We start from the raw sequence: 27971 nt of genomic DNA on the forward strand, positions 1-27971 counted from the left end.
GTGGCACCAGTGATATCATTGCTGATGTCTGATGGATCCTGGCTGAAAATACAGAATATCAGAAGAATGTCTATTTGTGCTTTATTGATTATGCAAAGGTGTTTGCCTGAATGAATATTGATAAGTTGTGGCTTCTATTGAGAAGAATGGGAATCCCAGAGCACTTGATTGTGCTCATGAAGAACCTGTACCTGGATCAGGAGGCTGTTGTGCAAACTCCATAGTTTGAAATTGGGAAGGGAGTGCATCAGGAACATATTCTATCTCCATACCTGTTCAAACTATATACTGAACAAATTGTCCGAGATGCTAGACTCTATAAAGAGGAATGTGGCATTAGGATTGGAGGGAGACTCATCAATAACCAGCATTATGCAGATGACACAACTTTACTTGCTGAAAATGAGGAAGACTTGAAGCACTTTTTGCAGAAGATCAAGGAATGCAGCCTTCAGTAGAGATTGTGTCTCAATATCAAGAAAACATAGATTCTTACCACTGGACCAATAAGCAGTGTGAAGATGGATGGAGAGGAGATTGAAACTGTCAACAACTTCATCTTGCTTGAATCCACAATTAACATCCTTGATACGAGCTATCAGAAAATAAGGAGACACATTGCTCTGAGAAAATCTGCAGTAGGGGACCTTTCCAAAATATTGAGAAGTAGTGATGTCAGTTTGAGGACTAAGGTATGTCTGATAGAGGCCATAGTCTTTCTAATTACTGGCTATGCATCCAAGAGCTGGACAATGAATAAGGATGACAGAAAATGAATTGAGACCTTTGAGCTGTGTTGTTAAGAGAAGAGCACTGAGCATCACATAGACGGCCAAGAAAATGAACATGTATGTCTTGGTGAGGGTGCAGCCGGAGTGCTCTTTGGAGGCAAAAATAATGAGGCTTCATCTTACATACTTTGGGCATGTTGTCAGAAGGGGTTGTTCCTTGGAGAAGGATATGTTGCTGGGAAAAGTGTAAGGTCAATGAAGAAGAGGAAGACCCTCAACCAGGTGGATTGACACAGTGATTGCTGCAACAGGCTTTTGTGTGTCAAGAAGTGTGAGGATGCCACAGGATAGGACAGGGTTCAGATCTTTTGTTCATAGGGTCACTATGAGCCAGACTTGACTAGACAGCAACAAGAACAAATGATGGGGGGGGTGTAAGTAGGGGGTGTGTTTCAGACAGTATCTTAAGTGAAGTCCTTTTACTTCGTCGAGGTGATAGCTGAACACAAATTCAAATGCATAGTATATGTGTCAGGTTTGCCAAGTAAAAGATTACAATCCAAATCCACCGTCCTGTTTTTGAGAGCAAGATGGTCAGTCTCCTCCTGTAAAGATGCACAGCTTCAGAAAACCCAGTAGAGGGTGCTACGAGTCTGAAGGAAATCAACAGCAATGGGCTTGTGGGAACTAGGACTGAACCTTCCTTCTGTGGATCCAGACAAAGAAGAATTGCAGAGTCATGGGAAATAGGACAGAGACAGACATGACTGATCAGTAACTCAGACTCCTGGCCATTCCTATTAACTTCAATATCTGCATATCAATGGAGACTTCAAAGAGCTCCAAAATAAGTTTGATTTCTCATCTATTTCCTTTTTTATCCTTTAGTTTCAGTCCAATAGTTACTGACTATACTTCATAAGCAGAGTGTCTGAGACCATGGTATAGTGGATGGAAGAACAATTTAGTCTTTGCCTATGGGAACACGGAGTAAAGCAGAAGAGACAGGTGTGGAAGCGAAACAATTACAGTGTTGGGAAAGATATGAGAAAGAGAAAATGAACAGAATACAGAAGTAGCACCGAGGGAGAGAGAAATAAGATTCCTAGAGCAGTGAATATGGCCTCTGGAGGGAGCTTCACAGATACCGAGGGAGGATTTTGTAAGGTAACTTGAAATTCTTTGAAGGAAAATGAAGGGAAGGGTAAGGTACAGTCATAGCAAAGTGAACGAACAGCGTGTGTGCAAAGGGAGAAGCATCTGAACAGCATGAGTGTTCAAAGAATTAGGTGTAAATAAACACTTGTATGTGTGAGAGAAACAGAGAAAATGGAGCTGCTAGAAATGGAGAAAGAGATGCTGTTAGAAATGAAAGGCAGAGTCTTCTTTGTGATGCAGGTGAGTTTAAACTGGATCCTGTCGGGCAGGGCTTCTTATCCTCGATAACACAATGGGTCCAAGAGGACTTTTAAAAGAATACCAGCGTCCAATACCAATTGTTCTCAAAGCTGAATGCACTTAAAAGTCACCCAAGTATCCTGGTAATTGCATATTCTTATGTAATAAGAAGTGGTAGGGCCTAAGGGTCTGCATTTCTAGCAATCTTCTACATTATAACAATACTTTTCTGAGACCTCATTTTGAGTAGCAAGACACTGGACTAAAATTAATCTCCAGGGGAGAAAGATCCTAGACGTCAATATTTTTTAATGTTTCACAAATAAGGCAAAGGCATAGAGAGCTAGAGATCTTGGGGAATAGTCAGAAAGCTTAAAGCATCAAAGGGTGTGTGTGTATGTGCACTCATGCGCATGTAGGGAGCTCTGGTGGCCTTGTGGTAAGGAGCTGTGCTGCCAACTCAAAGGCACATGATTCAAATCCGCCAGGGCTCCAGTGAGAAAGATGGGCAGTCTCTGCCCATGTAATTTGTTATCTCTGAAAACCCACTAGAGGGTCATCTATTAGTCGACTTGACAGCATGTAGCAAGTAGATATGTATGCAGCTATGTATGCAGATATATGTGCACATATCCTGGTGATGTTGTTAGACCCTGCTGAGTCAGCCATGGTTCCCAGCAACCCTGTGGAAGGCAGATCTGAACCTTGCCCTAGCTGACACCACCCTCATGATCTCTCAGGTTTCAGCCCATTGTGGTAGTCACTGTGCCAGTCTATCCTGAGGAGGGCTTTTCTCTCCTTTACTCACCATCTAGCTTTTCCAGTATGATGTCTCACTCTGTGAACCGGTTTCTCATGAAAATATGCACAATGTAAGTGAGATCACATTTCATGATTGCCTCTAAGTAGCATTCGTGTGACACTTCATCAAAACAGATTTGTTTGTTCTTTTGGCCTTTGTGGGATGTTCAATACTTTTTGCCAAAGCCACAATTCAAAGGCATTCATTCTTCTGTCATCTTCATTCATTACCCAATTTCAGATGCATAGCAAGTAATGAAAAGACTATGGCTTGAATTAGGTGCACCTAAGTTTTCGAACTGATATTGTTGCTTTTTAGCTGCTTGGGGAGGTCCTTTGAAGCAGATTTTCCCAATGCAACATGACTTGAGTTCTTGGCTGCCAAGGGTGTTGATTGTGGGTCCAAGCAAGATGAAGAAGTTGACAGCTTCAGTCTTTTCTCTGTCTATCATGATATTGCCTGTTTGTTCAGTGATGAAGATTTTTATTTTCTTGATATTGAGATGTAATCTTCTGGAACTGTTTCGATCTTCTTCACTTTCTGAAAGCAAGGTTGTGTCATCGGCACCTCTTGTGGGCTTTTAGAGGCTCTAAATTACACCAGAGGGGATTTTCCATCTTTTTTCCATGGAGCAGCTCGTGGATTTAAACGAGCGGAGCGGCACCAACTCTTGATTAGCAGTGCCCTACAGACTAGACCACCAGAACTCTGTTGTTGTGTACCATCAAGTAAGAACCTACCTACCCATAGCTGACCCTCCAGAGGATTTGCAGAGACAGTTAATCACACCAGAGGGGACTGACCATCCTTCTCCCATGGTGGATTCGAACTGCATGCCTTCAGGATTCCACCATAGCTTCTTGCCAATAATAAAAAAGAAAACAAAGAAATATTGCACATTTCTGTTTCATCCTCACAATTTTATTACGTTTAAGCCTGTAGTTGTAGCCACGATGTCAATCGACCAGTGTGAGGATTTTCTGTTTAACTCTATAAAGTATGATACCTTTCTCTAGGAAGTGATTCCTTCATATTCCATGCCCAAAGTGAGATGTGTCTCACTAGAGGAATCTGGCTGTCCTTCCAAGTTAGATTTGTTCATTCTTCCGGCACTCAATAATCTGCATCAACTCCATAATTCAAATACATTAATTCTTCTCTATTTTCCTAATTCATTTAATGTGTGGTCAGTGACAAATCAGATTACTTGAATCTTTTCAAATAGAAGACTACGATTTTGAAGCTTTGGGCACATGGCCAAATGGGACCAATCTTTGGAAAAGGACATCATGCTTGGAAGAGTAGAAGGACAGTGCAGGAGAGGAAGACCCCAGAAGAGATTAATTGATGCAGTAACTGAGGCAATGAGGATAGGTGTTAGAGCCAGTGAGACTGGCTTAGCACAGGGCAGGCTTCACAGCTGCTGTACATAGGGTCGCTATGAGTCACAGGCAACTTGATGGCACATAACAACAACAACCATGTTGCAACTATTGAGGTGTTAAATTTCTTATTTTGTTTTTCTGACTGATGTATAAATAAGTTAGGGAATGGGGGACAACAACTCCAAGCCTAAACATCTTTCAGATGCTCCTGTGACATTTGTTTATGTGGTTGCTGTCTTATTAAATGTAGATATTGAAGATAAAAGCTGTGTTTCTGCATTTCTGCCAAAATTAAGAAAATTTAGAGGATTGAAGAGAAAAGAAATTCATTTTTGTGTGCTGTTTCTTTCATTATTTGGGGCCTGGAAGGTTCCTGAGACTTTGCAGCTGATAAGGCCAACCAAGGATATTGAGGGTTTAAGAGACCACACACAGCATAGTGCCTAATGCCATCCAGTTGTTGTATGTGTTTGGGTCTGTGTTCACACATGTTCCACATATGTTTTGCAGAAATTATATTCTTCTGAAGTGTTGCATAAATATTGGCAAATGTGAGAGGCCAGAGCTATGAAATAAAAATGAAAAGAAGATGATATAAAAGCTATTAATGTGAAAAAAACAGAGCACACCTTATCGATAGCAGCAAAAACCCTGCACTTCATAGTCATGTAATGTCATAATGGCATTGTTCCAGGTTTTCAGAGACAGCACTGATCATAGGTTTTGCCCCTTTGAAAGCATCATGATTATTTTATGTTAAGAACAGTGGACACTCTTGCCAAGGAAAGGCAGAAGCAAAACAAGGTTACTGATGCAATGAACACAAAACACATTTCTGCCTTGTTAGGCAGGGAATATGAAGTTTAGTCGCTATTTTGAAGATATATCGTCATCCTTTTTTGTCCTAGGGCAATATGACAGCAAGTTCTTTAAATATACTTTCATGCATCTTGTAGCTTCATTTTTATTTTATATTCAAGAAATAATTTAATTTTTTTAATGTTGTTGTGGGCAAATATGGTTTAATTTCTGATTTGCCAATATAAAACTCGACATCCCAATCAATACTATTCTCAGCATATGAAGTAAGTCTGTAAACTTGAGTATGGGAAGAGTAGAATGAAAACATGATAAAAAAGGTATGTCTCCATACCTTTTCAATCTATATGCAGAACAGATCATTTAAGAAGCTGGCTTTTATAAGAAGGAATGTAGCATCAGGATTGGCGGAAGACTCATCAACAATCTATGTTATGTAGATGACACAACCTTGCTTGCTAAAACTGAGGAAGAACTGAAGCATTTGCTGCTGAAGGTCAAGGACTGTAGCCTTTAGTATGGATGGAAGCTCAACACCATGAAGACAAATATTCTTACCACTGGGCCAATTGACAGTACCAAGATAAATGGAGAAGAGGTTATCAATTTCAGCTTGCTTGGCTCCACAATCAATACTCTTGGCACTAGCAGTCAGGTCATCAAAAGACAAATTGCACTAGGAAAATCTGATGTCAAGGACCTCTCCAGATTACGAAAAAGCAATGATGTAAATCTAGAGAGTAAGATGTGCCTGATCTAGGCTATGATTTTCACAATTACATCAGAGAGTTGGACAATGACTAAGGATGATAGAAGAAGAATGAATGCCTTCAAATTGTGATGCTGGAGAGAAGTCTTGAGCATTCTACGGACCACTAAGAAAACAAATAGCTCTGTCTTGGAGAGTGTGGAACCAAGTTTCCCCTTAGAGGCTAGAATTTTGTAGCTCTTTTTCACATATTCTGGTCATGTGGCCAGAAGAGACTAGTCCTTGGAGAAATACATCATGTCTGGAAGGGTGGACAGACAGCGTAGGAGAGAGGAAGACCTCAGATGAGATGGACTGATACAGTAACTGAGACATTGAAGGTGGTGTGTTGGAATCAGTCAAACTGGCTCAAGACAGGGTAGGTTTCAGAATTGTATATAGGGTCACTGGAGACTTGATGACACACAACAACAACAACATGATAAAAAATATCAGGTGATTTATGGGACAAAATTTTTCTATTCAGTCCCTGGAGAGCAAAATATTTGTCATGACTTTTTTTTTTCCACTTGTTTTATGTCATCAAATTGGATCTTACTGGCACAGGAGGAGATTGCCCCTCCTTCTTCAGCAGAGCATCTGGTGGATTTGAACCACGTATCTTCGTGCCACTGGGTCACCAGAGCTCCCTTTTGTCTTTACTTTTATTTGACATATAGACTTGATATTTTTCCAGCCTTTATAGTGGGTTGCTGATAGGTGCTATTGAGTTGTGTATGACTTACAGCAACCGTATAAACAGTGGATCTGAACCCTGTCCCATCCTGTGCCATCCTTCTCACTTTAATACACTTGAGCCCATTGCCACAGTCAATGTATCAATCCATCTTGCTAAGGGTCATTTTCTCTTTTAATGAGCCTATACTTTTCCAAGCATGATGCCATTTCCAAGAAACAGCCTCTCCTAACAACATTCCCAAAGGATGTGAGAGAAAACATCACCATCCTTGATTCCAAAGAGCATTCTGGCTGCACTTTCTCCAAGATTATATCTGCTTGTTCCTTTGGCTGTCTATGGGATATTGAGTACTCTTCTCCAACATCACAATTCAACGAGGTCAATTCTTCTGCCATCCTTATTTGTTGTCTAGCTCTCAAATGTATAGTAAGTGATTGGAAAAACTATGGCTTGAATCAGGTGCGTATTAGTCTTTAAACTGACCTCATTGCTCTTCAGCATTTTGGTGAAGTTCCTGACAGCAGACTTTCCAAATGTTACACATCTGATCTCCTGAATGCTTGCTACCAAGGGTATTGATTGTGGGTGGATCCCAGCAAGATTAAATCATTGGTAATTTCAATCTTCTCTCCATCTATCATGATGTTGCCTATTGGCCCAGGGATGTGGATTATTGTTTTCCTGATGCTGAAATATAACCATATTGAAGGTTATATCATTGTTATATACTATCAAGTCAGAATTGACCCTGCAGTGTCTCATGGGAGGAGATTGCCCATCCTTCTCCCGTGCAGCAGCTGGTGGATTCAAACTATGTGTCTTCAGGATTGCAGCACACTAGACCACCAGAGTTCCTATTGAAGGCTATAGTCCTTGACCTGCAGCAAGGACCTCACGCCCTCCTCACTTTCACCAAGCAAGGTTATGTCACCCACATAATGCAGATTGTGGATGAATATTCTCCAGTCTTGATGGCACGTTACTCTTCATAAAGTCCAACTTCTCTAATGATTTGTTCAACGTACAGACTGAATAAGTATGAAGAAAGAATATAGCTCTGATGCATGCTTCTTGACTTCAGACCATGCAGTATTTCCTCATTTTGTTCTGACAACAGCTTCATTTTCTAGGTATAGATTTTGTATAAGCATAATTAAGTGTTCTGGAATTCCCATTCATTATGAGTAGGGTGCTTTAGTTAAAATAGAACTCTCCCATCAACAGAAGAAAACAAATAGAAACAAAAAGAAAAACTAAAGTATATTCACACAGTGGCATACTATACAGCACTAAAAAACAAGGAAGTTATAAAACATTACACTACATGGGTGACCCTGGAGGACTTTATGGTAAGTGAAATATCTAAGTCACAAAAGGACAAATACTGCATAGCACCACTGTTTATAAAACAGGATTGACATGGGGGATTGGGATAAACTAAGAAAAGAGAGAATAGGTAATGAACACTGCATTGGATCAGATAAAGGATTAAAATGTTTAAAAGGAGTATATGACTAAGCATTAGAAGTTTGACAGCAATTCAGAATAAGAGGTACACTGCAAAGTGGATTAGGGAAGGGGTAAGGAGAAAATTGTGCAACAATGAATATTTTTTTAAAAATAAAGTGACTGTGTGGATCACAACAAATTGTGGCTAACCTTGAGGAAAATGGGAATTCCAGAACACTTGATTGATAAAACCTATACTTAGACCAGGAAGCAATCCTCTCCGAACAAAGAGTAGGGAAACACTGAATTGTTCAAAATTAGGAAAGCAGTGCATCAGGGATGCATCGTGTCTCCATACCTTTTCAATGTATATGCAGAACAGATCATTTGGGAAGCAGGGCTTTATGAAGAGAAATGTGGCATTGGGATTGAAGGAAGACGCATCAACAACCTTCATTATTCAGATGACACAACCTTGCTTGCTGAAAATGAAGAGCTGGAGGGGTGGGAGGAAAATGTGCAACACTGAAAGAATGAAATCCAACTTTTCTGTAAACTTTCATTAAAATTACAATTAAAAAAATAGAACTCTCACTTCTAAAAGATGTCACTTATTTCCTTCACAAATTTATGGAATTAGTGACTATCTGTAATAGAATGTTACATTTAATGTTTAAATATCTTTGAAATATTCCTGAATCTTTTGACAACATTTTTGCTATGAATTGTTTCTCTCAGTAAGGAATGAGAAACATTTTAAAAGGCAGCATCCAACAGGTATTTGACCACCTCTGACCTAGTATTGGACAGTAGTATAGAGGAATTAAAAAAAATAAAAGACAACAGGGCCAGAAAAATGGCTTCAGATGAGCTCAGACAAAGGAGGGGAATTTAAAGCATGGATTAAAAAACAATTTGGATACACTTGGTGTGTTATGTGGACATTCAATAAGGTGTGAGATTTTATTAAATCTGATAATTCACATTGGAGACTAGTTATTAATGAGATGAAATACAAAATGTACCATATTATTAATTTTATAATTATTCTCTTCATTTGAGAAATTAATATGTGGTAGGTTACGAAGTTATACACCCTTGAATTTTACCTTTTTCTGTAAATTCTATCACTAGATTCATCTAGAGATGTATAAAGGGAGAATGAAATGATTCACTTGTATTTGAAAGTTAATGGAATTGGAAGCAATAGTTATGGACTGTTTAAGGTTCTTTTAACTTCATCTAAGGTGCAACTCTTGGTTTCCATTTGTCTGGAGTAAAGAAGAGTGAAGACAACCAAAGCTGTTAGACCAAAGGACTAATAGATTATAGGAACTTCAATCTCCATGATCTTGAGACCAGAACAACTAGATGGTCCTGGGCAGCCACTCCTGACCACATTGAAAGGGGTCACAATAGAATGTCTTTGTTAGAGTGGGGGAAACATGTGGAACAAAACTTAAATCCTAAAAAAAGAAAGATCAGGTTTACAAGTCTGATAGAGACCAGTGGAACCCCCAAGAATATGACCCTTTGTTATTCTATAACCTAGAACTGCAATCACTCCCATGACTCAACATCCAGTCAAATAATAGACAGAACAATAAGGCAATCAATCAATTACCTCACAAGGAATGCAGTCCTTGGAACAGTCACCCATACAAGAACAAAACGACAGCATTGGCACAGGTATAAACTCAGCTGGAAGGAAAGGATAGGAAAGAAGAAAAATGGACCTGGAAAATACAGGAAGTGAAAATAGTGTTGCAATAATTTGGAAGTTGTAGACAATGCCACCACCACTCATCGGTTAGTTTGTATGGTGTCTTGTGTGTTGCTGCGTTACTGGAAACTATGCCACTGATACTTCAGATAACTGCACTGAACAGGTTTCAGTGGAGATTCAGATTATAACAGATTAAGAAGAACAACAAACTATCCACTTCTGAATTAATGGGCCCATGAAAACCTTAGAGATAGCAAAGGAATATTGTCTGATACAGTGCCAGCTGGTGACACCCTCAGGCTGGAAGATGTTCAACATATGAATGAGGAAGAGTGGCTTCCTCAGAGCAGAATCTAACTGAATGACATGAATGAATGAAGCTTTCATCCAATGGAGGCATTTTATTTGCTAATGTGGCACAGCTAGAATGGAGGAGAAACACTCATTAATAATTGGAATGTAGAACGTATAATATCTGAATCTTAGAAAATTGGAAGTGGAAGAGATTTCAGAGATTATATTGTGAGTTTATGAGTAAAACTTAAAACTAGAAAAATTAGTTCTCACGTTACTTTTAACATTTTTTTTGCTTTGCTTTTTACATAAGAATATTGCTACTGATCTCAGTTTGAGTTTACCAATCTTTTCCCTGCCATTGTCAATCTGTGTATATTATTTTTTTTACTTTAGATGTTATGTTTTTCTCCTCTAAAGGTATTTGTTATCAAACTCCTATTTCTCTTTTTTTGCAATCATTTTAGCACATTTTTCTTTTAATTCACTGACTTTGTAATAACAGTTCCTCTAAGAATTTTTTTCCCTTTCCCACCTGTTGTTGATTGTTGTTGAATCGAGCATGACTCATAGTGACCAAAAGACCTGAAACCTTTCTGTCAGTCTTCTGTCATTTCTCAAAGTTCATAGTTTCCAGAAGCATGTTCTTTAGGAAGTGGATGCCACTTTATCTTCAAAATATAATATTTAGATCAGCTAGTGTTGATCTTATATTTTTCTGGGGTTTATTATTAGTGTCTAGTAATTTTTAGTTTGCTTGGCTCCACAGTCAACACTCTTGGTACCAGCAATCAGGAAATCAAGAAACCAATTGCTCTGGGAAAATCAGCTGTCAGGAACCTCTCCAGAGTCCTAAAGAGCAATGGCATCAGGCTAGAGACTAAGGTGTGCCTGATCTGGGCTATAGTCTTTACAATTGTGTGCTATACTTCGGAGAGCTGGACAGTGACTAGAGATGATAGAAAAAGTGTTGATGCCTTTGAGCTGTGGTTCTGGAGAGAGTGTTGAATATACCATGGACTGCTAGGAGAACAAACAGGTTTGTCCTGGAGAGGGTGAAGCCAGGCTGCTCCTTGGAGTTAAGGATTCTGAAGCTTCCTCTGACATACTTTGGCCATGTTGCAAGGGGGTACAAGTACTTGGAAAGGGACATCATGTTTGGGAGAGTGGAGGGACGGTACAGGAGAGGAAGACCCTCGATGAGAGGGATCGATTCAGGGATTGGGGTAGTGGGAGTAAGTGTTTCAGATACAATGAGGTTGGCACAGGATAGAGCAGGGTTTAGGGCTCTTATATGCGGGCTCATTATGAGTTGCAAGCAACTCAACAGTACATAACAACAACGGTAAGTTTGGATAACTTACTGGACATAGTGTAATGTAGAAAAATTTGATTCTCTTTTACTCATCCAAACAATGCTGTTTATTTGTTTGCTTCAGAAAACAATGGACTTGGCAAGATTTTTCAAACACGAAACTCTTGTCTCTTCAATGTCATCTAAACTCACATTTCATCTATTTTGTCCTTATTTGGGCTATTTGCAATCTGTCCTTCACGTGTGTGGTTTCAGGTGCAGCCAGAGATTGGATAGTTTACATACAGAATTTATAGTTCCTCTTTGGTGACTTTTGGATTTCTGGGATTCCCCTCTTACTCTTCAGCAACTGTGGTTTCCTTAAGTTGTACTTGCCATTTCTTTAGTCTAGAAAGATAGTAAATTTTCTGTCGGTGTTTCAATAGCATTGACTCAGAACTGCCTGCGGGTTAAAAACTGTCAAAGGAAAAGATCAACGTATGATTTTCTCTTCTTTCAGGTATAGACAGCTCTTTAGATTTTGCTTCCATTTTTCTATTCTCCAGGATCCCAAATTTATGTTTTGTATTTTCTGTAATGTTTATAGTTAATATTTGTGGGATGGTTAGTACACTGTGTTGGGCATTCCAGGGGCGAGTCTACTCTACAAGTAGATTGTTTGAAGTCATCCATGGTTTGAATGATAAAACCAGGATTAGTGTTAAAAGCATGAACTGATATTCTCTCTTTCTCTTTCTTGTTCTCATTGCTGTCAAGTTAAAACTGACTCATAGCCGACCCTTGTATAGGTTCTCAGCTGCTATAAACCACATGAGAGAATGCTCATCTTTCTCCTGCAAAGCACTTGGTGGACTCCAGATGGCAGAGAAGTATTTCCCTGTTGGAATCACCACTCTCTACTGACTGTGCCACCACTGCTCCTTGAACCAATTATTGTTGTTGTTGTTGTTGTGTACCATCAGTCAGAAACAACCCATAGCTAACTCTCCAGCAGGTCTTCAGAGACAGTCACACGGGATGAGACGACCCATCTTTCTCCCACAGAGCAGCTGGTAGATTTGAACCATGTCCCTTTGTGTTCACAACACAATTCCTTACCACTAAGCCACCAGAATAGGAGAGACAAATATAAGAGATAAGACATAAGAAATTTTTTATGACTTCTGAGATTGGGAACTAAAGTACGATAAAGCAGCTAGAAGGTACTAAGCTGCAGTTGCTATGAGAAAGAGAAGCAAGGAAAGAAATGGGCATGTGAATGGGAACCTGGTTTTGAAAAATTTAAAAAAACAACCACCATGAATTACTTTTGACTTGTGGAATATATGAGATGATCTAGATCTCAAGATAGCAAGAAGACTATTTTTTGACGACTGTCTTTGTTGTCTAGTGCTGCTATAATGGAGGCACCATAAACTGATGGTTTTAATGAACAGAAATGTATTCTCATGCAGTTTAGATGGCTAAAAGTCTAAATTTAGGGTGACTGCTCTAGGGGAAGGCTCTCTTGCTGCTTCTTCTTCTAGGGGTGGTCCTTGGCTCCTTTAGCTACTGTAGGCCTGGTATTCCTTAGAAGTCTTTGCATCTTGGCCTTCCCTGACATCACGGAGCTTCCTAGTGCAGGCCTAAGTCCCAAAGTACACTCTCCACTCCTGGCAATTCTTTCTTGGTTGTTCTGTGATCTCCCCTCTTGGCTAACTTTCCTTGTGAGACAAAGCTATTAGGGGTCACACCCTAGAGAAACTTCCTTAAGACCCAGATGAGATTTACGTACTGATAGGGAGTCAGAGCAAACTCATAGCTAACCCTCCAGCAGGTTTTCTAAGGTGGAAAAGTCACTCAGGAGGAGACTACCCACCTTTCTCCCAGGATAGAATTAGATGATGGTGTGTTCTACCCTTAATTCTTTTACAATGGTTTGTTCTAATCATGGGAGAGTCATTATATAGACTCTACATGATTTCATTACATGCCTGTACTTTGGGGGTAAGACATAGTTCAATATGTGATAATGATGGATTTATATCATGAACATGTAGCTCACAGCTGAGACATGGAAATATGGGAACTTTCCAGAGGAAAAGCATAACTCAACACAGAAGAAAAAGAGGTTAGGAGCAAGTCATGAGTAACATCTCAAAGAAGATGAAAGAAGGATGATTTGGCAAATAAAAGGAACAAAGGGTTAAGAGAGCTAGGAAGGGAGGCAGGAAAGTCAGCAGGTCTCAGCACAGAGGCAGGCTCAAGTTACCAAGGAGATCTATTCTTGTGTGTCTTTAAGTCACATTTGTCGGTAAATCAGAACAGGTGCATATGGTTCTTATTTAGCCTTATTTTAGTGTAGAAAAAGGCCTGAAAGCTTTGGGATGATTTAAGAGCTGCAAAGGCAGCGAACAAGCATGATAGTGATAATAAGTTTGTTGCAATAGGAGATTGTTTGAATTAAATAATAAAAAAAATCACCTCGAATTCATTGCCATTGAGTTGGAAGTGACTCATAGCTGACCCTGCAGCAGGTTTTCAGAGACTGTTAATCACATAGTAGGAGATTGTCCATCTCCTCCAAAGAAGCCCCTAGTAGATTTGAACCACACATCTTTGGGATGGCAGCGCAAAGCACTACCCATTATGCAACCATTGTTTCAGAGTGAGAGTAAGTGAACATTAAAGCACAAGTAGACGTTGTCCGTAAATCGGACATTCATAACTTGAGAACTGCATACATAAAGGGCCTGACGGTTGTGGTGAAATAATCAGCTGTAGCAAATGTGAATGAAAAATGTCTTTATGAAAGGGCCAGGGACTTGTTCGTTACTACTTCTAAGGAACCCAGTTCAGAAGAGTAAATATGAAGAAATTCAAATGAAAGAGTCCAAAGAAAAGCAAGAAAGAGGTAATATACTAAACTTTAGGAGCATAGCAGGGAGGTTGCCAGGTTAAAGTATGCAATGAGGAGGCCTTTAAATGTTCAAAAGACTTTGCTAAGAGCAAACTGAGTTCAGTTCTCCCAGTTGATACAAATCATCATGCACTGATTCTGTTAAGCAGTTCTATGTACGCTGGGGATGAAGCTGATCCTCCTGTAGCATCTGCAGCTCATCTACCTCCAAAAAATGCTCAACTTCTGTTCTTCTGCCCATTGAATCATTTTGTTGGTAGAGCTTGTGCTAAATTCGACCTATTTTGAACAGAGACATTTTTTTTTCTCACCACAAGTGAGTCCCAGCCTCTTGGGCAGCAGAGTAAAAGTAGAAAACTTTCTAGTGGTATTAAAGTTAACAAAATGGTATAATCAATGTACATTTTAATTAGAATTCTCATTTCATCATTAAAAACAATAACACATAATTAAATAATAATGCCAATTATCAAATCTGTTTAACTTTATTGTAACTTTTATTACAATTATAAACTGTATATTTAGGACAGTGCACTCTGATTAATTTCCTCTGGGAACCAACATAGGAATTAACTTGCTTTAAAAGCTTTCTATTTGATTCTTCTGGGTTGGGATTCATTAGTTTAGAGAATTGTTTAGCTTGTTGTGGGAATAGAAATACTAATGCCCTTTCAGTTTGGTGGTGGTTTCTACTCCCTACACCTCCTTTTGGGCGACTCTGGTTTTCTGCCCAACTGCAGCTTAATAAAGATGTTATAAATAATCTTCACCTTACGGCAAAGATCTTTTGTTATCATTGTATTGATGGGAAAGGGTTATGCTTTCAGCCATCTGCTCCAGATTAGATTGTATTTTTAATTTCCAATGAGTCATTTTCTTGTGCCATGCTTATTTTAATTTGTGTTAGTTGGCATTGTTTTGATTTTTGTCACTTCTAGAATACCTTATTAAATTCTTTCAAATGTCTGCAGGGAGTATGCAGCTCCCTTTTAACGGCTGGAGATTTGCTGGGGAAAAGAATATAGATGCTAACCAAGTTCTTGTTCTAAAACCTGAACACCTTTTAAAACTCCTGGGAAAGCACAGATGATAGCCAAGTAAAACCCATCATTACTTGATAACCTGTAGACTAAGGAGATGAGGACAGATGGTTTTGACCATGTGAGAAACAAATCAAAACAGCAGAGTGTGGAAGGAGGTGGGAATAGTAGGAAAATAGTATATATTTGTTTTTTTTATGGAGCCTTTTTTTTTTTAAAGCTTTCAAGTTATTTCTGATTTGTGGCAATCCTATGTGTATCAGAGTAGAATTTTCCTCAACTAAATTTTCAGTGTCTCATTTTTTTGTAATTTTCTGGTTAGGGGCCAAGTGTGTCTGTAGTTTGTACCATCCAGGGAATTCAATTGGTGTCTCATAGGTTAGCACGTAACAACAACAATAAAAGTCCTTAATAAAAGCTAGTTGAATGAGTAATATGGGAGAAAGCTATATTGAAAACGAATTTAGGCTAAAATAGAAGTTTCTATCCGGGAAGACAGCTTGTTGTTCTATTGCATCAAGTATTCATTTTCCAATGAAAAAAAACTCATCAGGGGAGGATTAATCATGGGGTTGCACAATTTGATGGGAGATGTGAGAAATGGGAAGGATCTGGTGTGGGTGTGTAAAACAATGTATTAGAATTTTATAAATAAACTACTATTTAAAAAAATAAATAAAAATTAAAAACGTGGAAAAAGCTACACCTAAACTCATTACTGCTAAGTCAGAACCACTTAGAGCTGACTCCAGCAGATTTTCAGAGGCAACTGCAGAACTGCAACTAGTGGCCTGGAGCTATGCTGCAATCCCGAAGGCACCTGGTTTGAATCCCACCAGCTGCTCCATGGGAGAAAGGGGGACAGTCTCCTCCTGTGCAATTAACTGCTTCTGAAGCCCGCTGAGGGTTAGCTATGTGTCAGTTCTGACTATATAGTACACAACAACAACAACAATTCAACTCCCTATATTGCAAGTTACCTATTCAGTAGTGTGCTGGTTTTAGCTAACAGGAGCCCTAATAGCATAGCTTATGTATTGGTCTACTAACCACAAGGTTAGTAGTTTGAAACCACCAGTTACTCCAAAGGAGAAAGATGAGCTATCTTCTACTGTAAAGATTTACAGTCTGGGAAACTTAATGAAGAGTTGCTAAGAATCAGAACAAGTATGAGTTTGATTTTGGTTTTATTATCTTCTTGTTGTGTGCCATCGATTTGCCTGCGACTCATACCAATCCTATGTACAACAGCTCTGAACTCTTCTCTGTCCTGAGCCAGTCTCACTGACTTTGACCCCAATTGTTCCAGTTGCCGTATCAATCCATCTCATCTGGGGTCTTCCTCTCCCATGCTGTTCCTCCACCCTTCCAATCATGATGTCCTTCTCTGAAGACTGATCCTTCATGGCCATGTGCCCAAAGTATGTGAGATGGAACTTTAAAATTCTAGCTTCCAAGGAGAAACTTGGTTTCACTCTCTCCAAGACAGACCTATTTGTTTTCTTGGTGATCCATGGTGTGTTGAAGACTCTTCTCCAGCACTACAACTCAGTATCTTAATTTTTCACAACTGAAGTATCAAAACTTTAGTATCTTAAGCCAAGACATATTTTTGCCAGTGATAAAGTGATTGCCAGGGTGACGTATGGGAGAGCATAATCTTAGAAAGGGATTTTATTGTAAAAAACATTTTTTATTTCCCATATTTCATTATAGCTCATGCACTCTTAAAAATGTAATCTAAGATTCTAAAGGAATTTTTGGCCTTCCAAAAATCATCTGACTTTTGTTTGGATGGCAGAAAATTCAGTGGTAGTAATATTTAACCCAGTTAAACGATCTAGCCTTTTAATCTACTCTGTTTTCCTTCAGAGAGCCCTGAAGGCCTACTGGGTAAGCCGTGCTGCTAATGTAAAAAAGACACCAGGTTCGAATCCACCAGCTGCTTTGAAGTGGAAAGATTGACAATTTCCTTGTTTGGTTTATAGCCTCTGAAAACCCACTAAAGGGCCAACTATGAGTCAATTCTCATTCCAAGACACATAACACTAACAATGACTGGTTTGCCTCTGTAACTTCCTTTCTTGTCTGTGAAATGATTTCAGTTACCTGGTGTTGCTCAGAAATCTTACTATGTTGTTCTTGTTGTTAGGTATCTCTAACAAGTAAGTACTATCTTTGAGATTTAAAATTATTGATATTTAATTTTGTGTACAGCCAATTAAATTATTATTTATATAATATAAATTCTATCCATTTACATGTACAGCTGTGTAAATAGTGTTGTGGGTTATATGATTCTGGAGATAACCTCACAGTCTAATTTTGTAAACTTTGTCACTCAAGAAAGTTATCTTTTGCCTTTGTGTATTTAATCTTCATTCCCACGTCTGACAATAAGCAACTACTGGTCTCCTTTCTGTATCTATCATTCTTTATTAAGTTTTCTAGAAATTTCATTTAAATGGAATCATAGAGCATCTGATACATATTTTAAATTTAGAAATAAAACTCATCTTATTAAAATGACCAAAGACCAATATTAGGTGAATCTTCTATATTAACAGTGAACAGAGCAGAATAAATTAATTAACTGAGGAATTAAAAAAGACAGATTTTAAACTTTTATCAAGGAACTCCAGTGTCACAGTGCATACATCTTAGGCTGATAATAACCCATAGGTCAGCAGTTCTAATCCACTAGACACTCTGTGGGAAAATGATAGGCAGCCACGGCCTCTAAAGATTGACAGCCTCAGAAACCCTGTGGAGGGAGGTCACTCCAAGTTGGAACTGACTCAAAGACAGTGGGCTTTTTAAAAGCCTTTATTATGCCTCATTTGCATTGCTGAATTGTAATTTAATACTTTTCCCTTTTGTTAGCTGTCTTTCCAATTTGGGGCTCTGCATTACCTATTATCTCTTCATGATAAATGAATTCGGGGTTTTTTCAACCTCAGGTTTTATTCTAAATCTATTTTATTGTAACTTTTTTTTCAGAACTAAAGTGTTCATGCTTGTGCAAAAGGACAATGGGTTCTCAAATATTTTTGTTGGTGGCTGGAAGAGGTATGAATGACTCCCTCAGAAAGGCAGTCATACATTGTGCCGTACGTTTTTGAGGTGCAGAGAATAAATAATTTGCATGTCTCGGAATATAGCATTTCTCTCCTTGTGTTTTTAACGTGACAGGAGTGTGAAGCATATTCTAGGAAGGAATAAAGCCTTGTCGTGGACTAAGGCCTATGTTTTACCAGAGTTCCCCTATGATGTCAAGTGCATGTTGGCGGAGCACAAGTGTCCTGACCACAGCATGAGGATAAGGATGATCGAGTTCCTCCAGGCAGATATGACGAAGTACCTGGAAGGCTCCCTGTAAGTGGTATCAGGTGGACTTCTGGGTGTGGAGAGGGTCCATTTGCAGAATAGGGAGTAGAAGTCATTTGCAATCACCTCTTTCACCAATTCTGACACACTGGTAAGAATTTCAACATTGCCCCATACTTGAGTGTTAACTTAGATTTATTTGCTTTTATTATTATTATATGAAAAGATTTGAAAACAAGGTGTGGTTTGTTTGGGCTTCTTTTATTTACATTCAACTGAAAGGAAGAAACGTGGGTTATTTGAAGTCACACATGTCCTTTTTCTTGTGGTCAACAGGTATCCCAGCACCCAGCAGTATAACAGAGTGGTCAGCGCCCTACTGCAGGCCCACCCTTTCCTGGACGAAGATGGCTGTGGCTTTGTAAGTTACTATACGGTGCCATCCTGTTAATCTCAGCTCATCTCCACATGATATTGTTTTCTTTCACTTTATGAAGGACCTCATTTGTAAGCACAGCTAGAGTGTCAAGCACTGTATTCCACCATACACAATATAAAAGGAAACTTATTTGATACAAGAATTAAAATTTTCATGTTAGATAAATGTTAATATTCCAAATACAGTTTTGCCATTAGATATGTTGGTGTCATATTAAATCAGTATCATGTTAGTTTTACTTTCAATACATGCTAGATTACATTTAAGTGTATGCCAAACTTTTTTTTTTTACAAAAAATTTTAATAGAGATCCACATTTGTTTGACTTGGGAAGGTTCTGAGAGGTTCAGCTTCATTCTGTGACATAGGTCTTAGGGTCACTCGAGTAGCTGGGTGGTTTCTAAATGTCCTGTTTTGATCCATGCACCTAATACAAGGATTTTGTTTGAACATGTTTCTATCATCCATGTGCATTTTGTTTTATACATTGTGTTTTATATAATTAATCACTTTTGATCAATGTCTTTTCTCAGTCTGTCTCATCAAGAGCCACATCACCTTGCCTACTCCGTTACCCTCTCCACCAACACTCTAGTCTCTGCTGTCCTTGTGATTCTCTTATCTAGTGACTTCATTCCTCACTCCATTTCCTCAATATATTACATATTCATTCTCTCTCTCTGACTTTTCTTTTTGTCTCATCTCTGATTTTTTCTTTTCCCCACTGTGTTACTCTCTGTCTGTTTTGTCTTTGTTGTGGACTGTTGAGTTGGAACGAACCCATAGCTGACCCTCCATTGGGCTTTCAGAGGGCATTTAATTGCATGGGAGGTTTGCCCTTCTTTCTCCAGGGGAGAAGCTGGTATATTTGAACCATGTGCCATTGAGAGTACAGCATGGCTCTTTACCACTAGGCTACCAGAGCTCCCTTTGTCTCTGTTAGGGTGTCTATTTATTTTTGGCTCTGTTTTGCTTGATGCTTCCTTGTTAGTCTCAATCTCTCTACTCAGGGTTTCTTGGTATGTTTCTTGCCTCTCCCTGCTGTCATTAAGTCTCTCTCAATCCTACTTAGAAGCTCCTGTTGACAGTAGGTCTATGAGGAGGGTCTTTAGGAAATGTAATCCGTAGGAAAAGAAGGGAGGTACTATGGCTAAATCAATGTCATCTTCATTAAAGTGTTTCTCATCTTCTGATTAGACTCAGTGGAGTTGTCTAATGTTTAGGTCTTGGTCACCAGCCTCAGTTGCCCTATCACATTCAACTCTCAGTTGTCCCGATAATAGGAGAATCTATGACTCTTTGGGACAGCAGTTCTCACTCTGGCTACTAATGTGAGTCTCCAGAGATTCTGATGTAATTGGTCTGAGGATGGGGCCCTGTCATTTATATTTTTAAAGTTCCCAAGATTATGCTAATGTGCAGCTCTCATGGATTGAAATACGTTCTCCCAAAGTACATGTAAATAATGCTATAATATAGAAGCTATGTAATGAATTCCCATGATCTGATAAACCAAATAGCTGTAGGAGGATTAAGAGGTGAATGCAACAACCCCTAATCCCATCACTACCAAAACAGAACATACAGGTAGTTCTTTTCATTTGTGGCTAGTAGTACCTTTTATCACACTAGAGGTTAAAGAGGAGGGAAACAAGTTGAGAGGGGGAGATCCTTAATACCAGCCAAAAAAGAATCACTAGGAAGAGTATCGTTTGGGACGTGAATCCATGCATAATGAAGCTCCTTCATAGCAAGATATAAGAGGAGTAAGGGCAGCACGGGGGTGACCAAGTCCACCCTCTACTAATGCCACAAAGGGGAAATGTCCCCATCAAAAACATCAGAGTATAAAACCCCAAAAGATCAGACATGGCCCCAACTCTGTTGGACGCACTTCTACCAATCACTGGATTTGACATTCATTACAAATGACCAACAGGCATTGTAGAGTCTCTTTTTTATTTACAGTTGTGGAGTTTATAAGGAAACAGGTTGGGGGGAGACAAAGGATATATCACACAGTGAAAGTTCAGGTTTAGTGAACAGTAGGTTAATAGCCAGGTTAATAGTGAGACACAATGCGTCAGTAAATCTAGGCAGCTTCTCAGTCAATAGCAAGATGCTTCTGGTGCAGGAACCTGTGAAACCAGGGTGCTTCCTTAGAGAGAAGGATGGTAGATCTTCATCCCACATACTTTCGGCACGATGCCAGGGACGGTTGGTCCTTAGGAAAAAACACAAAGCTAGGGAAGGTGAAGTATCACAGAAAGACAGGAAGACTCCCAACAGGATGAACTTCTCACTGTAACAATGGATAGGAGCGTATCAGATATGCTGAGGATGGTGCAGGAGAGGACAAGGTTCAGATCTATTTTTCCTAGAGTCCCTGGGTTGTAGATGACTCAATGACACTTAATAAAAACAATAACAATTATTTGAGTAAGTCACACATTTTTTTTCTATATTTTATTAATTTTCATAAACATTTACAGAGATTTTGGGTTCCCATTCATTCATTGTTGCACTATTCTCTCTACCCTCCTCCCAGTTTGTTCTTGTCCAAATGCCACAGTGCTTGTCAAAGCCAGTTCTGATTAATCTTCTTTGTCAGTGTGTCCTTTGCCATTCCCTATCACTCCTCCCTGAGAGAGATTTCACCCTGACTCATAAGGAAAGGGGGATGGCGTATTCTCTTAGCTACTTCCTGCTGAAAAGGGACGCTGTGGGTTTCAGGGTGAAGATCTTCTCTCACTACTCTAAAGGGCCCCTTTGGCAGTAGGAAACACATAGACTATTATGGAGATTGATTTTGGAATTTAGATGCACTCTTATTGATTGTGCTTGGCCGTACATGTTCATATCCTTGAAGATGTATCATGGGGGTGTTGCAACCTAGAAGACACAAATTTGACTAACAAGTTCTAAGTACATGAGTCCAGAAATTATGGAAAAGTAAAAGAAAAGATTCTTTCATTGTTTTACAAACCCTCCCCCAGGTCCCCTCCACCATGTAGCCCTCGCTCTAGTCTCCTGTGATGACAGAAATACCTAGTTATATATCTCTTTTAAACAGTTTTCTCCCTCCTCTGTTTCAGTGCAGTATACATTATTGATTTATGTAATTCAAAAGTTGTGTTGTTGTTATGTGCCCTCAGGTCACGTGCAACTCACAGTGACCCCATGGACCTTCTGAACCCTGCACTATCTTGAGCCAAGCTCATTGTCTATGACACACCTACTCCCATTACCCCAGTCACTGAGTCAATCGAGCTCATCTAGAGTCTTCCCCTCCTGCACTGTCCCTCCAATCTCCCAAGCATGATGTCCTTCTCCAAGAACTTTACCTCCTGGCAACATTCACAAAGTATGTATGAGGGAGCTTACAAATCCTTGCCTTCAAGGAGCAACTTGGTTTCATACTTCCTAGCACAGACATGTTTGTTCTCTTGACGTGCTCAATATTCTTCTCCAGCACACAACCTTGTTGTGGTGCTCAAGCATTTTATAAATTCTAGATAAAAGTCCCTTATCTGACATGTCATTGTTGTTGTTGTTATGTGCCATCGATTCGTTTCCGACTCATAGCGACCCTATGCACAACAGCCCTAAACCCTGCTCTATCCTGCGCCAACTGCACCGCCTCTGACACACCCATCCCGATTACCCCGGTCACCGAATCAATCCATCTCAAAGAGGGTCTTCCCCTCCTGCGTTGTCCCTCAACCCTCCCAAGCATGATGTCCCTCTCCAAGGACCCGTCCCTCGTGGCAACATGTCCAAAGTATGTCAGACGAAGCCCCAGAATCCTTGCCTCCAAGGAGTAGCTTGGTTTAATCCTCTCCAAGATAAATCTGTTTGTTTTCCTGGCAGTCCAGGGTACATTCAGTACCCTTCTCCAGCACCACAGCTCAAAAGCATCCACTCTCCTTCTGTCCTCCCTAGTCATTGTCCAACTCTCTGATGCATAACAAGCGATTGCAAATACCATGGCCTGTATCTGGCGCCATTGTCATTACCAAATACTTTTTCCCAGTCTGTGACTCATAAACCTATGCTTGTTGCGTTACTGTGGGGGTCCTGTTGAAAATTACTGAGAACATGAATATGCCTGACTATGCGTGTGCAGGAGCATTGTTATTTAAGGCCTCATTTTGTATTCCATTTTTATTTTGAAAGATTATAAATGAACACTACCACTAAAAGAATGCCCTTGCGATGGTCCTGTCACCTTGATGCACATCAAGGTTTTGCAAACTTGGTGCTGGGACTATTTGGACTGTGGAAGGAATTTTTGATTGTGAATGCTGTTCTGTATATTGGAAAATAAGTAATGCCCCACGCTTTTACCCGCTAAAGATACTCATAGCATCCGTCCCCCTCAGTTTGACAAACATAAACATTGTCTTTACCAAAATATCTCCTGAGGACAAAATCACCCTGACTGAAAATCACTGATACAGATTCTCCAGATGTTACTATTTTGCCACATATCTTACATTTTTCTTGTATACAAGCATTTCTTGGGTTGTTTGCCTGGCCGGTGGTGTGTTTTGGCTAAGCATTCAAAAGTAAGTTGCCGATACCATTCCTGAACACCTCAGTGCCTATCTCATGAGGGTGGGGATTATTTTCTATGTAACTTTAATGCTATTCTATATTCTAATACTATTTCTATAGTATTGTGCAATTTACTGCCCCTCCCACGTAATTTTGAAAGCACGAGTGGCATCCACTTCCTAAATAACATGCCTCCGGAAACTCTATGAACTTTGATAAATGTCAGTAGTTGTAGACGGGCTTCAAGCCTTTTGTTCATAGGGTTGCTATGAATCGTGCTCAACTCAAAGGCAATCAACAACAACCACTCCCCCCATGTAATTAATGCTGCTGAAAACTCACTGGAGGGTCACGAATTGGTCAGTTCTGATTCAGCAGTGCCTAACAGCATAAGAAAATTAACAATCTTTCCACAGCATTCTATATGATCTCTTTTCAGTTTTAGTCTATTCTTGAAAAAAAAAATAGATTCAAAATGAATTTTTTTAAAAGGTAGAACTAATTGAGGCTCATGTATGGCATTTCTTTGTCAATATCTCTTTTACTTAATTTAATCTAGGACAATCTTCTTGCTCTTTTGTTTTTCCTGAAACTTACTGCAAAAAGTTCCATGCAGCTTCCCAGTCTGGATTTGTCTGCAAGTTTCCAAATGATGAAATTTAGGTTAAAAATACTGTGAGTTAGAACAAAGTCAGTGAGTTATCAGACAGTTAAGGAACCCTGGTGGTGTAGTGACTTAAGTATTGGGCTTGTAACCAAAGTCTCAACGATTATAACTCATCCACTGCTCTGAAGGAGAAAGGTTAGACAGTCTATTACTGTGAAGATTCACAACCTTGGAAACTCTTTGGGGCAGTTCTAGTCTGTCCTTTAGAGCTGCTCTGAGTCAGAATCAAAATGGTATCAGTGGTTTTGGTGTTTCACTTTAGAACAGAAAGTTAATTGGTAGAGGAGAGAAGAGATGTCTGAGGAGAAAGATTTGCTATTTAAAGCGTTTGAGGAGTTGATCGCTGCAGTGCTTCCCACCAGGATTAGAAACTCTTCAGAACTCCAGGAAGTACACGGTGTGGGTGATTGTATGTACACTAGTCCATATAATGACATGTTCATTTCCCATATGTAGAAAGACATAGATGATAGGATACAGGATACAGGTGCATCACTAACACTAACTTTCCCAGGAGTTTGTTATCGTTGTTGTTGGTAGGTGCCATTGAGTCAAGTACGACTCATAGCGACCCTATGAAGAAAAGATCTGAACCTTGTTCTATCCTGCGCCATCCTCACACTTCCTGACACACAAGAGCCCCTTGCGGCAATTACCATGTCAATCCACATATGCAGTGCTTGAATTCATAATCAGGTTAATTCTTTTCTAGAGACCACAAGAAATGGAGGATGTGCTTTAAAAAACAGCAGATGACAGTGGAAATATTAAAGTTTGAGAATTGGAAAATCCAGTTTCAAAAACTAGTGTTACTGACTTGATAGCTATATGACATGGGGACATGTTTTAATCTCCCTGGTCCTTGAACTCTTTAGCTATAATTTAGGGATTATCATTTTTATAGTCATGTCACAGTGTGTTATGAAGAAAAATTATATAAGGCAGAGGTATTATCTCTATTACTATGGTGTGAAAATTATTTCCAGTCCAAAGGTAATAGACAAATTAAGATTTTTACTGTTTATCTATTCTAACTGTTATTCTAACATCCTCGAAGATTAACTGGCCTGTTTTTGCTACTTTATGCAGATTTTATGGAAACGAGCCCTCAAAGATCGATTTAAATATGTTCGAAGACCCATAGAAGATGATGAACAAGTGATCAGAAATAAGTGTAAATTTGGACACCGAAAAGCCCAGGCGCGGAAATCCTTTGCTGACCTGAGTTGTGATGAAATTCATATTGTCCAGATAAAAGTAAGTTTTGGGGGGACAAAAAAGTAAGTTTGGGTCTGATAATTGGGTCAAGAAACACTTAAAAAATACTATTTTCATATAATGACTTAAAAATCAAAATCTACCTGTATGCAGGATTTATAATGTGAATGACAGTATTTCTGAAAGACACTTTCCAAAAATCATTTTGCACAGAGGAGCATTCAGTGTTCATTGTATATAATCTTCAAAAGATTTAGAGAAACTCCTGAATTATGAGTCCTTGAGTAACTCCTCTTTTTTTATTGGTTTGCACACAAGCATTTGTATACATTTTGTTTCATACATGGGCATTGTGTTCTGTTTTATTTTATATACATATATATGTATATATATATGTATGTATATATATGTATTTTTTATCATTTTATTTAATTAATTACTCTTGATTTATGTCAGCATCATCTCACCTTTTCAAGTCTGTCTCCACTGAATATTTTCTATTTCTTCACATTCCAAACTTTCCATTAACCTTGGTCATGCCCTCATCCCTTTTTATCTACCTTCTTCTCCATTTACCCTTCCCTTTTTCAATATTTATACACATCCTGCTCAGTTAATCTTCTATTTTCACAATAATGGTCTTATGTAGTATTTGTCCTTATAAGACTAAGTTATTTCGCTCAATGTAATGTTCTCTAGACTCTTCCATGTTATACAGTATTTTACTAAATTCTCATTCTTTAACTATGTGTAGTATTCCATTGTGTGAATGTACCACAGTTTCTCAATTTATTTGCTTGTTGATGGGACTTTGGCCATTGCTACTGTGAATAATGCTGCCATGAATATATATATACTTAGAGAGAGTTGTTGTTATGTGCCATCGAGTAATTTGGACTCATAGCGACCCTATGTACAAGAGCCTTAAACGCCGTTCTATCCTGTGCCAACTTTGCCATCTCAAACACATTCATGCCCCCCACCCCAATCACAGAATCTATCCATCTCATCGAGGGTCTTCCTCTTCTGCGCTGTCCCTCCACTCTCCCAAACATGATGCCCCTCTCCAAGGACCAGTTCCTCCTTGCAACATGTCCAAAGTATGTCAGATGAAGCTTCAGAATCCTTGACTTCAAGGAGCACTCCGGCTTCACCCTCTCCAGGAAAAACTTGTTTGTTCTTCTAACAGTCCATGGTATATTCAACACTCTTCTCCAGAACCACAGCTCAAAGGCATCAATTCTCTTTCTATCATCTTAGTCACTGTCCAACTCTCTGATGCATAGCATGTAATTGTGAAGACTGTAGCCCGGATAAGGCACACCTTAGTCTTCAGCCTGACTTCATTGCTCTTCAGTATTCCAGAGAGGTCCCTCACAGGTGACTTTCCCAATGCAATTTGTCTATTGATTTCCTGGCTGCTGTTACCAAGAGTGTTGACTGTGGAACCAAGTAAACTAAAACTGTGAACAATCTCAATCTTTTCACCATCCATACTGATGCTGCCAGTTGGCCCAGAGGTGAGAATCTTTGTTTTCTTGATGTTGAGCTTCAGTCCATATTGAAGACTGCAGTCCTTTACCTTCTGTAGCAAGTGCTTCAGGTCCTCCTCAGTTTCAGCAAGCAGGCTTGTGTCATCTGCATAATGCAGGTTGTTGATGACTCTTCCACCAATCCTGATGCTACATTCCTCCTTGTACAGCCCAGCATCTTGGATGATCTGTTCTGTATACAGATTGAAAAGGTATGGAGACAAAACACATCCCTGATGGACCCCCTTCTTGATTTTGAACCATGTATTGTCTCCTTGCTCTGTTCCGACAACTGCTCTTGATCCAAGTATAGGTTTCGCATTAACACAATCAAATTCTGGGATTCCCATTCTTCTCAGAGTCAGCCACAGCTTGTTGTGATTCACACAATCAAAAGCCTTTGCATAGTCAATGAAGCACAGATAGACACTCTTCTGGTATTCTCTGCTTTCTGCCAAGATCCATCTAACATTAGCGTTAATATCCCTAGTACCACGACCTCTTCTAAATCCAGCCTGCCCATCTGGCATTTCTCTGTTGACATATTGCTCCAAATGTTTTTGGATCATTTTCAGCAGAATCATGCTTGCATGTAATGTTAATGATATTTTCTGATGATTTCCACACTCTGTTGGGTCACCTTTCTTTGGAATTAGAACAAATATCAATCTTTTCCAGTCAGTTGACCAGCTGGCTGTCCTCCAGATTTCTTGGCACAACTTAGTGAGCACATCCAGGGCAGTGTCTGAGTGTCTGTTGAAATAAATCAGTAGGTATGCTGTGACTCCAGGAGCCTTGCTTTTTGCCAATTCCTTCAGAGCAACTTGAACTTCCTCCTTCAACACCATAGGCTCTTCTTGCTCATATGTTATTTCATGGAATTCTTCTGTGTCAGCCAATTCCTTCTGATACAGTGACTCTGTGT

General features: G+C 39.3%; 1 protein-coding gene across 1 annotated transcript in view; it reads left to right on the forward strand.

Moving 5' to 3' along the window:
* The window catches only part of SAMD3 (sterile alpha motif domain containing 3), a 72368-nt gene that overhangs the window by 19509 nt on the left and 24888 nt on the right, over positions 1 to 27971 (forward strand). Inside the window, 3 exon segments of the mRNA XM_006885030.1 lie at positions 18502 to 18681; positions 18970 to 19054; positions 25386 to 25553. Coding sequence (XP_006885092.1) covers positions 18502 to 18681; positions 18970 to 19054; positions 25386 to 25553 — 433 coding nt within the window.

The sequence above is a fragment of the Elephantulus edwardii genome, unplaced genomic scaffold, assembly GCF_000299155.1.
Source record: "Elephantulus edwardii isolate Elephantulus edwardi_28Jun2011 unplaced genomic scaffold, EleEdw1.0 scaffold00039, whole genome shotgun sequence".
In the NCBI taxonomy this organism is placed as follows: Eukaryota; Metazoa; Chordata; class Mammalia; order Macroscelidea; family Macroscelididae; genus Elephantulus; species Elephantulus edwardii.